The following is a 10814-nucleotide window of genomic DNA, read 5'->3' on the forward strand; positions in this document are numbered from 1 at the left end:
GACCTCCATCAACCAGCAAAAGCAGCCCATCCGAATTGGGTGAGAAGAAGAAAGATGAGCTCAGGGGCGTGTCAGTTTTGCATGGCTGGGTTCAGGTGGAGAAGGGCTGCAGGGGTGGTTTCTGCAAGAAGCAGCCAGCAGCTCTCTGCAGGCCCCATAGAGCAACCACCAGCCAGCTCAATGCCAGAGTCGCTGCTAACCAAGGCCAAGCCCAGCAGCGACGGTCACAGCACCTCTGGGAGTCACAATGAGGACAAAAAAACTGCAAGCAGCCACTTTGTGTCCCCAGAAAAGGAAGTGAGAAAGTGTGAGGAGATGTGCAGACACCAAGGCAATGAAGCAGGGTAAGGAGGAGAGAAAGATGCCCCTGCAACCCATGGATAAGGCCGAGACCCCACCTGCATCCCATGGAGAGGCCCCACTCTGGAGCAGGGGGAGACAGACAGGAGATGCTGAGATCTGCGTTGGAACAAGCCCCTGCCAGCACTTGCAGCCTGTGGAGACAGAGACAGAGATGAGTGAAAGAGAGATCCACACCGGAGCAGGTTTGCTGGAGGGGCTTGTGATCCTGTGGAGGACCAGGCTGGAGCAGTCGGGTCATTTTGCCCCAGGCAAGAGCCAGGCCCAACGCAGCTGCTCACTCTTTAAGGGGAAAATTGAGGGAGGGGAAAAGGGAGGGAAAAACCAAAACCTCACAGGTTGGGATAAGGAGAGTTTACCAGGATAACAGAGATATATTATAAAAATAATAATAAATAATAATAAACAACAGATGTTATAGCAAAATACATGAGACTGGTGACACACAATGCAGACCTACGGAGTGGAACACACTAGCCCTTGGTCACCAGCAGAGCCCAGCGTCCTCCCCACCAGCCCCTGGGGCTGGGTGGGACCTTCCTTCAGACCCAAGAAGGATGCATCCTGCAATTTCGTTAACAAAGGAATGACTAGCTTTGCATTTCTTTTTCCAGTTGTTTCTGGCTTCTCAGGAACAGCTGATGTAGCCAGTGCCTGGGGGAAGAGCTAATTCCAAGAGAAAGACGGGGATCAACACAAACAGGCTTCTTTCCTAGGGGGTTCGGGCTGAAGCAGCACCTGAAGGGGGGCTCAGAAGGGAAATCCTTCTCCCTCCTGGGGAGAAATCCAGCCTGGCCTCGGCTGCGGGGACACAGGGTGGAGGGCAGGAAACCACCATAAACAGACACTCCCTCAGCAACCCGAGGGCACCGACAGCCCACAAAGTTCCCTGCACGGCAGCTCCTCCTTCGTTCCCCCCTTTTCCACCCATTTCGCACCCATCCCCCGCCGCACTCCCTCCCCAGCCCCGCTTCTCTCGCCCCGCCGTTTCATTCCCGCTCCTCCGGCGAACCGCTGAGGCAAATGAGGCGGGATCACCGAAACGGCTCCGACCGACCAATCAGCGCTTAGAGATGAAAGAGTGGCAGGAGAGACAGCCAATCGGTGACTTTGTTCCCCGCCTAGCTCTTCCTCTTACAGTCACCCTACCGAAATAGCTGGAATTCTGGATTAATTTGGGTTTATTTTAGAATACGATTTTGATTTTAAGGGAGTTACAGCACCTCTGAGAACCTAAAGCATGTTCAGGCCCTTAGCAATAGGTAACCGGGACGGTTACCCGGAGGTTTCTTCTGCGCCCCGGGGTGTGGAAGCAAAGGCTGAGGGGGAACAGGATCAGCTCTGAGCTGCACCGAGGGATCGCGGTGGATCTGCCAGAAAGGATCCACCCAGCTCTGAGCCGAGGGGGGCTGTGGCATCCCCACCCCCTTTCCCCATCCGCTTGCAGTGAGCTGGCCCCTAATTTCCCCACGAATTTACATTTAACGAGCTGGCTGGCTGTATTTGAGGTCAGGACAAACCGGGGGGGAGCCACGAGCAGCCGAGTCACCTGTCAAAACCATTGAGATGCCCCCAAAACTCGTCACCCGGGGATACTGGGAGCATCCTCCTGGGTAACCGACCAACGGCTCCGGCTCCGCGATGCTCCAGCAGCTTCGGATGGAGCAGGGGGGGGAAGACGCGGGAAGGGGGACCAGGCAAGGGTCGGGCGGGGTGAGAAAACCCCTAAAAAAGGAAGGAAATATTGAAAGTCACTTTCAAACCGCTTGTTTGGGAAATGAAACCGTCTGGGGTGACACACCGGGGATGGGGGACCCGGGGGAGTTCGGGGTGGGGGGGGGGGGCTCGGGATGCACCGGGGTGGGGGGAGACACAGGGAGCGATGCTGGGGAGACACCGGCGAGGGGGGGACACACGGAGCGGGGCTGGGACACACCGGGGGTGACTCACGGGGGGCTCTGGACACCCCGGGGCTCGGGACACACCGGGTGGGGGGGCGGGAACACACGGGGCGGAGAGCTCAGGACGTACCTGTGGGGGGTGACACGGTGTGCGGGGCTCAGAACACACGGGGGTGGTCACGACACTGGGGGGACACCCCGTGTCTCGGGATATACCCCCACACGGGGCTCCTTCCACCGCCGTTACCGCGCAGTTTCCCATGCAGCAGCCGCCACCCCATTCTCCTTCCTGTCCCGCTCCGTATCCGCTCCTGCGCCTCACGGACGCGGCCAACACCTCAGGCGAAAGAGGCGGGATCACCGAAACGGCTCCGACCGACCAATCAGCGCCTCACGATGGAAGAGTGGCGGGACAGGCAGCCAATCAGCGAGCCGCCCGCCTGTGGGCGGTAAAACTCTAGTAGCGCTGCCCCTGGGCGGAGCCGCCGTCTTGCCCCGGGTCGTTGTTCTTCACCTGAGGGCGGGACAGCCCGCCTCTCGCTTCGGGCTCCTCCTCTCACTGTCACCCTACTGAAATAGCTGGAATGCTGGGGTATTTGGGGTTTAGCTTCGAATATGATTTTGATTTTAGAGCAGTTACAGCAGCTCTGAGAACACGAAGCACGTTCAGGCCCTTAGCAATAGGGAACCGGGACGGTGTGTGCCTGGAGCCCCGCTCAACGTAACCACACGTGTGCTGGGGACATCGGCAGCTGAGAGGGACTTCCAGGAAATACATAAATATGCTACTCCTCACGGAGTCAACGGGTGAGAAAAGACCTTTGAGAGAACCGAGCCCAACCGTTCCTGTCCTGTGCTGACACAGACCCCTCAGTAGCTCATCTGCCACGACTCAGCCCCTCCCTGGGCAGCCTGTGCCACAGCCCCACAACTCTGCTAGGGAAGAACTGTGCCCTCCCATCTGCTCTGACCCTGCCCTGGGGCAGCTTCAGCCCATTGCCCCTTGTCCCATCTCCTGTCCCCTGGCTGAAGAGACCATCGCCCACCTCTCTGCACCCTCCTGGCAGGGCAGGGGAGGTGGGGAGAAGGTCTCCCCTCAGCCTCCTCTTCTCCAGGCTCAACATCTCTCTCCTCTTTGTATTTAAAACTATAAGCAAAGTTAATCAATGATTTTTATGGAATAAGAATATAGATCTGGGCAGCCCCAGCTTCTCTGGGCACCCTGGGCCAGGGCCTCCCCCTCCCCAGGAAGGAATTCTGCCTCTCAGCAGCTCTGTGTCCTCTCCCTTGCAGGGGAGCAGCAGAGGACCCCGGTTTTCCCTTCTCTAGAGGGACCCCCCTGTCACCCCTCACCTCGGCCTCGGGGCTGCTTTGCCCAGCAGCTCTCCGGTTATTAAGCTGGGACGGTTACAGGAAGCTCAGGCCCCTCTGCCGGTTCACACCTCCCGGACGGTCCTGGGGTCATCGGTTTCCTGTCACCTTCACCGTGTCACCGCCGCTCTCAGTCGTCCCCGGTATGGAGGATGAGGATGGTTACGCCGTCCTGACCCCACGGGGCCAGCGGGGTGCTGCGAGGAGCCCGGGTCCCCTCTGGGATGCAGGTACTTTGGGGGTCGTGAGCGCTGGTCGGTCTCTCCATCCTCCCCAAAATTCATTGTGGGGAGGGGAGGAAAGCTGGTGTGGCAACAACGGGTGTGACTTGGGAGAGAAGTGGGGTGATGCCCAGGAGCTGCTCAAGATGGGGAAACTGAGGCAGGAATCAAGGGAAGAGGAGCCAGGGGGGCTCTTCTCAAGGCTGGGGCTTGTCCCACGCCACGGGCTGGCTGGCGTCCCATCTCCACCGAGCTACAGGTCTCAGCTGTGAGCCCCAAATGAGGGAGCAGGGATCACACCTCTGTGCAGAGAGCGGTCTTGCCCCAGGACACCCTGCCTTGGGCTCCCTGAGGATGCTGGGGTGGTGAGATGGACGCTCCACAGCCTCCCCCGAGCACAGGGTCCCAAAACCGCGCTGTCCTCACCCGGGGTGACACAAGGCTCTACCCAGGGGCGTCTCAGCACAGCAGTGTCTGCTTGTCTGTCCGTGCAGGGCTGTGGGCTCTGCCCCACGGGCTGATGCTGGATGGGACCAAGTGGTACCGGGCTACGGACATGACTCCTCCATGCTCCCGGGAGCGGGATGGAGCTGCCTCTCCCCCTTCATCTCCCCCCTGAGCTCTGGGGGCTTCCTCACACCCAGGAGACCCCCAGCTCTTGGGTGCTGGGCAGGACCCAGCCAACCTCCTGCCCCGGTGCCGGAGGGGTCGGTGTGAGATACGGGGAGCGGCAGCAGCGGGATGTGGGGGTGACAAAAGGCTGTGAGCAAACAGCAGAACTGCCTCAGAATGGTTTTTAGGAGCAGAAAATAGCCCAAACCTGCGCTGCAAACCTGTCTCGCCGGATGTGGGGTTGGGGCAGTGTTGTTGCTCTTCTCAAAGCTCTTCCCCTCGCAGGACTGGGCTGTCCCCCGTGGCACCGAACTGCGCTCTGGGCCAGCTGCCTTGGGCACCTCCTCCTGGGAGCAGCAGTGGTGGCGCTGGGAAGTTGGGGTGAGGAGCTGCTGGGGCCCTGGACACCCCAGGGCCCATCGCGAGAGGCGGGAGGGGGGTCCCGGCCTGAGGGTGCCTGTGTAGGAGGCGTGTCTGCTGCTCAGGGCCTGCGCTGCTGAGGTGTTGGAACGTGGTTTTGATCAGAACTCTTCAGAGCTGTATGTGGAGGAGCCTTGGGCGGGGAGGGGAAACCACTGGAAACTTCTCAGCGGAGGCGGAGCCGCGTTTTCACACCCTTGGAGGAGCTGGGGCCACGCAGAGCTCGGACAGAATTAGGCTGGGGCCAGGGGGACGTGATTCTGCCCGGGGGGGCCCTCGGCACCCCCAGCCCTCAGCCAGGTGGAAAATCCTCTGCAGCAGGAGGAGAGCATGGAGCTGGCGCTGGGGAGGGAACTGCCGGGACTCTGGGGCTGTGGAGGGGGAGTAGAGACATGGGGATCTGCTGCCCGGAGCGGTGTCAGGCTTGCAGCCGCTCTCCCTGTCTACACTGGATCCCGCCCTGACCCTCTCCCCTACTCCATCGCTCCATCCTTCCCGCACAGCTTGCCGACAGTCGTTGAGGAACATGGGAGGCCAGGAGAATGTGGGGAGCCAGAAGAACGAGTGTGTGATCATAGGAAACAACAATGCCACGCTGGAGAGATTTGTCATGGAGCTGAGGGAAGGTCTCTGCCCATCACAGTCACCAGGTACCTGCCCCGGCCGTCAGGCTCCTCAAAACTTAAGAGCACCCTGAGCTGGAGTGCGGGGTGTTTCCATGTTCCTGGGGTGAAACCCTCGTCCTCTGTGGAGCTGCAGGGGACAAAGTGGCTTCTGTGTGGCTGAGCGTGGCTCTGGCTGTCTTTCAGAGGGTGAGGGGTGCAGGCTCTGCCCCACGGGCTGGACGCTGAACAGGAACACGTGTTACTGGGTTGTTGAGAACAGCAGTACTCATAGGAACTGGACCCAGAGCCGTGAGGACTGTGAGAACCGGGGGTCTGAGCTGCTGGTGCTGGAGGATCAGGATGAGCTGGTAAAGGCACTGATGGCATCGGGGACGTGGGACAGGTCCCAGGGCTGCACTAGAGGGGCAGGTGGCCCCTGGGGAAGGGCGAAGGGCTGTCCCAGGAACTGGGGGGTCGGTGCCAAGCTCCTGGGTGCCTTTGCCTGTGTGGGGACAGCGGTGGGGCTCGTTTCTGGGATGGGGCTGCAGGGGCTGAGCTGGAGCCTGTTTTGGGATGGCACGTGGCATCATCACCCGCCCTCTCCCCGCTCCAGGACTCCATCAGTAAAATCCTACAGCCTTCCAATGAATACTGGATCGGCCTGTCCTTCTCCATCTATCAGGGCTGGACCTGGCTGAATGGCTCCCGCCTGGACCAGAGCTGGTGAGTGCTTTGGGGAGGGGTGGGTGTTGGCATGGGGATCTCCCTAGACACCCTTGGGACCCTCGTGCCCTGACGTGGGTGCCTCCTGCACCCCCAGGTTATCACAGAGCCTGGGGAATGGGAGAGCGGGCTGTGGAACACTGAAGGGGAACAGGATAAACTCCGAGTACTGCACCGAGGGATTGCGGTGGATCTGCCAGAAAGGATCAACAGAGCTCTGAGCCGAGGGGGGCTGTGGCATCCCCACCCCCTTTCCCCATCCGCTTGCAGTGAGCTGGCCCCTAATTTCCCCACGAATTTACATTTAACGAGCTGGCTGGCTGTATTTGAGGTCAGGACAAACCGGGGGGGAGCCACGAGCAGCCGAGTCACCTGTCAAAACCATTGAGATGCCCCCAAAACTTGTCACCTGGGGATACTCGGAGCATCCTCCTGGGTAACCGACCAACGGCTCCGGCTCCGCGATGCTCCGGCAGCTTCGGATGGAGCAGGGGGGTGAAGCCGCGGGAAGGGGGACCGGGCAAGGGTCGGGCGGGGTGAGAAAACCCCTAAAAAAGGAAGGAAATATTGAAAGTCGCTTTCAAACCGCTTGTTTGGGAGATGAAACCGTCTGGGGTGACACACCGGGGAGGGGGGACCCGGGGGAGCTTGGGGGGGGCTCGGGATGCACCGGGGTGGGGGGGGAAAACACACAGGGAGCGATGCTGGGGAGACACCGGCGAGGGGAGACACACGGAGCGGGTCTGGGACACACCGGGGGTGACTCACGGGGGGCTCTGGACACCCCGGGGCTCGGGACACACCGGGTGGGGGGGCGGGAACACACGGGGCGGGGAGCTCGGGACGTACCTGTGGGGGGTGACACGGTGTGCGGGGCTCAGGACACACGGGGGTGGTCACGACACTAGGGGGACACCCCGTGTCTCGGGATACACCCCCACACGGGGCTCCTTCCACCGCCGTTACCGCGCAGTTCCCCACGCAGCAGCCGTCACCCCATTCTCCTTCCAGTCCCGCTCCCTATCCGCTCCTGTGCCTCACGGACGCGGCCAACACCTGAGGCGAAAGAGGCGGGATCACCGAAACGGCTCCGACCGACCAATCAGCGCTTCAGGACGAAAGAGTGGCGGGACAGGCAGCCAATCAGCGAGCCGCCCGCCTTTGGGCGGTAAAACTCTAGTAGCGCTGCCCCTGGGCGGAGCCGCCATCTTGCCTCGGGTCGTTGTTCTTCACCTGAGGGCGGGACAGCCCGCCTCTCGCTTCGGGCTCCTCCTCTTACTGTCACCCTACTGAAATAGCTGGAATTCTGGGGTATTTGGGGTTTAGCTTCGAATATGATTTTGATTTTAGAGCAGTTACAGCAGCGCTGAGAACATGAAGCACGTTCAGGCCCTTAGCAATAGGCTCTGACCCTGCCCTGGGGCAGCTTGAGCCCATTGCCCCTTTTCCCATCTCCTGTCCTCTGGCTGGAGAGCCCATGGCCCACCTCTCTGCACCCTCCTGGCAGGGCAGGGGAGGTGGGGAGAAGGTCTCCCCTCAGCCTCCTCTTCTCCAGGCTCAACATCTCTCTCCTCTTTGCATTTAAAACTATAAGCAAAGTTAATCAATGATTTTTATGGAATAAGAATATAGATCTGGGCAGCCCCAGCTTCTCTGGGCCTCCCCCTCCCCGGGAAGGATTTCTGCCCCCAGCAGCTCCGTGTCCTCTCCCTTGCAGGGGAGCAGCAGAGGACCCCGGTTTTCCCTTCTCTAGAGGGAAGCCCCCTGCCACCCCTCACCTCGGCCTCGGGGCTGCTTTGCCCAGCAGCTCTCGGGTTATTTAGCTGGGACGGTGTCAGGAAGCTCAGGCCCCTCTGCCAATTCACGCCTCCCGGGCGGTCCTGGAGTCATCGGTTTCCTGTCACCTGCACCGTGTCACCACCGCTCTCAGTCGTCCCCGGTATGGAGGATGAGGATGGTTACGCCGTCCGGACCCCACGGGGCCAGCGGGGTGCTGCGGGGAGCCCGGGTCCCCTCCGGGATGCAGGTACTTTGGGGGTCGTGAGCGCTGGCCGGTCTCTCCATCCTCCCCAAAATTCATTGTGGGGAGAGAAGGAAAGCTGGTGTGGCAATGACGGGTGTGACTTGGGAGAGAAGTATGGTGATGCCCAGGAGCTGTTTAAGATGGGGAAACTGAGGCAGGAATCAAGGGAAGAGGAGCCAGGGGGGCTCTTCTCAAGGCTGGGGCTTGTCCCACGCCACGGGCTGGCTGGTGTCCCATCTCCACCGAGCTACAGGTCTCAGCTCTGAGCCCCAAATGAGGGAGCAGGGGTCACACCTCTGTGCAGAGAGCGGTCTTGCCCCAGGACACCCTGCCTTGGGCTCCCTGAGGATGCTTGGGGGGTGAGATGGACGCTCCACAGCCTCCCCCGAGCGCAGGGTCCCCAAACCGCGCTGTCCCCACCCGGGGTGACACAAGGCTCTACCCAAGGGCGTCTCAGCACGGCAGCGTCCGCCGGTCTGTCCGTGCAGGGCTGTGGGCTCTGCCCCACGGGCCGATGCTGGATGGGACTGAGTGGTACCAGGCTACGGACAGGACTCCTCCGTTCTCCCGTGAGCGGGATGAGGCTATCTCTGCCCCCTCAGCTCCCCCCTGAGCTCTGGGTCTTCCTCACAGCCAGGAGACCCCCAGCTCTTGGGTGCTGGGCAGGACCCAGCCAACCTCCTGCCCCGGTGCCGTTGGGGTCGGTGTGAGATAAGGGGAGCGGCAGCAGCGGGATGTGGGGGTGACAAAAGGCTGCGAGCAAAGTGCAGAACCGCCTCAAAAGGGTTTTTGGGAGCAGAAAATAGCCCAAACCTGCACTGCAAACCTGTCTCGCCGGATGTGGGGTTGGGGCAGTGTTGTTGCTCTTCTCACAGCTCTTCCCCTCGCAGGACCGGGCTGTCCCCCGTGGCACCGAACCGTGCTCTGGGCTAGCTGCCTTGGGCACCTCCTCCTGGGAGCGGCACTGGTGGCGCTGGGAAGTTGGGGTGAGGAGCTGCTGGGGCCCGGGACACCCCAGGGCCCATCAAGAGAGGCGGGAGGGGGTCCCGGCCTGAGGGTGCCTGTGTAGGAGGCGTGTCTGCTGCTCAGGGCCTGCGCTGCTGAGGTGTTGGAACGTGGTTTTGATCAGAACTCTTCAGAGCTGTACGTGGAGGGGCCTTGGGCGGGGAGGGGAAACCACTGGAAACTTCTCATTGGAGGCAGAGACGTGTTTTCACACCCTTGGAGGAGCTGGGGCCACGCAGAGCTCGGACGGAATTCGGCTGGGGCCAGGGGGACGTGATGCTGCCCGGGGGGCCCACGGCACCCCCAGCCCTCAGCCGGGCGGATCCTGGGGAGGAGAATCCTCTGCAGCAGGAGGAGAATGTGGAGCTGGCGCTGGGGAGGGATCTGCCGGGGCTCTGGGGCTGTGGAGGGGGAGCAGAGACATGGGGATCCGCTGCCCAGAGCGGTGTCGGCCTGGGAGCCGCTGTCCCTGTCTGCGCTGGATCCCGCCCCGACCCTCTCCCCTGCTCCATCGCTCCATCCTTCCCACACAGCTTGCCGACAGTCATTGAGGAACATGGGAGGCCAGGAGAATGTGGGGAGCCAGAAGAACGAGTGTGTGAGTGTAGGAAATGACAACGCCACGCTGGAGAAAGTCTTCTTGGAGCTGAGGAAAGGTCTCTGCCCATCACAGTCACCAGGTACCTGCCCCAGCCGTCAGGCTCCCCAAAACTTAGACCACACTGAGCTGGATTGCGGGGTGTTCCCATGTTCCTGGGGTGAAACCCTTGTCCTCTGTGGAGCTGCAGGGGACAAAGTGGCTTCTGTGTGGCTGAGCGTGGCTGTGGCTGCCTTGCAGAGGGTGAGGGGTGCAGGCTCTGCCCCACGGGCTGGACGCTGAACAGGAACAAGTGTTACTGGGTTGCTGACAATGCTACTCCTGGGAGCTGGACCCAGAGCCGTGAGGACTGTGAGAACTGGGGGTCTGAGCTGCTGGTGCCGGAGGATCAGGATGAGCTGGTAAAGGCACTGATGGCATCAGGGACGTGTGATGGGTCTCAGGGCTGCACCTGAGGGGCGGGTGGCCCCTGGGGAAGGGCGAAGGGCTGTCCCAGGAACAGGGGGGTCGGTGCCAATCTCCTGGGTGCCTTTGCCGGTGTGGGGACAGTGGTGGGGCTCATTTCTGGGATGGGGCTGCAGAGGCCGGGCTGGAGCCTGTTTTGGGATGGCACGTGGCATCACCACCCACCCTCTCCCCGCTCCAGGACTCCATCAGTAAAATCCTACCAAGCTCCAGTCGCTACTGGATCGGCCTCTCCTTCACTGAGCAGGGCTGGACCTGGCTGAACGGCTCCCGCCTGGACTAGAGCTGGTGAGTGCTTTGGGGAGGGGTGGGTGTTGGCATGGGGATCTCCCTAGACACCCTTGGGACCCTCGTGCTGTGACGTCGGCTGCCTCCCGCACCCCCAGGTTATCACAGAGCCTGGGGGATGGAAGTGCGGGCTGTGGAAGACTGAAGGGGAACAGGATCAGCTCTGAGCTGTGCACCGAGGGATTGCGGTGGATCTGCCAGAAAGGATCCACCCAGGTCTGA

General features: G+C 61.3%; 2 protein-coding genes and 1 long non-coding RNA gene across 3 annotated transcripts; 2 read left to right on the forward strand and 1 right to left on the reverse strand.

The window, feature by feature from the left end:
* Window positions 1–446: 446 nt before the first annotated feature.
* Window positions 447–2541, reverse strand: LOC311202817. Its single transcript, XR_014617943.1, has 3 exons — window positions 2392–2541; window positions 1910–2085; window positions 447–494 (listed from the first exon to the last, which is right to left on the reverse strand). It is a non-coding gene; the product is annotated as an uncharacterized lncRNA (long non-coding RNA).
* Window positions 2542–4732: 2191 nt separating this feature from the next.
* On the forward strand, window positions 4733–6434 carry LOC311202804 (killer cell lectin-like receptor subfamily B member 1B allele B; the record flags this gene model as incomplete). Its single annotated transcript, XM_084277466.1, has 5 exons — window positions 4733–4846; window positions 5389–5535; window positions 5695–5858; window positions 6104–6213; window positions 6311–6434. The coding sequence occupies exons 2-5, from the start codon at window positions 5412–5414 to the stop codon at window positions 6432–6434; spliced, it is 522 nt and encodes a 173-aa protein (XP_084133592.1). The 5' UTR covers window positions 4733–4846; window positions 5389–5411.
* Window positions 6435–8154: 1720 nt separating this feature from the next.
* Window positions 8155–10814, forward strand: LOC311202915 (killer cell lectin-like receptor subfamily B member 1B allele C; the record flags this gene model as incomplete). Its single annotated transcript, XM_084277560.1, has 7 exons — window positions 8155–8239; window positions 8725–8805; window positions 9127–9222; window positions 9775–9921; window positions 10080–10240; window positions 10486–10592; window positions 10691–10814. 6 exons carry the CDS (start codon window positions 8155–8157, stop codon window positions 10585–10587), a joined length of 672 nt encoding a protein of 223 aa, XP_084133686.1. The 3' UTR covers window positions 10588–10592; window positions 10691–10814.

Source organism: Gallinula chloropus, assembly GCF_964237585.1.
Source record: "Gallinula chloropus genome assembly, chromosome: 32".
In the NCBI taxonomy this organism is placed as follows: Eukaryota; Metazoa; Chordata; class Aves; order Gruiformes; family Rallidae; genus Gallinula; species Gallinula chloropus.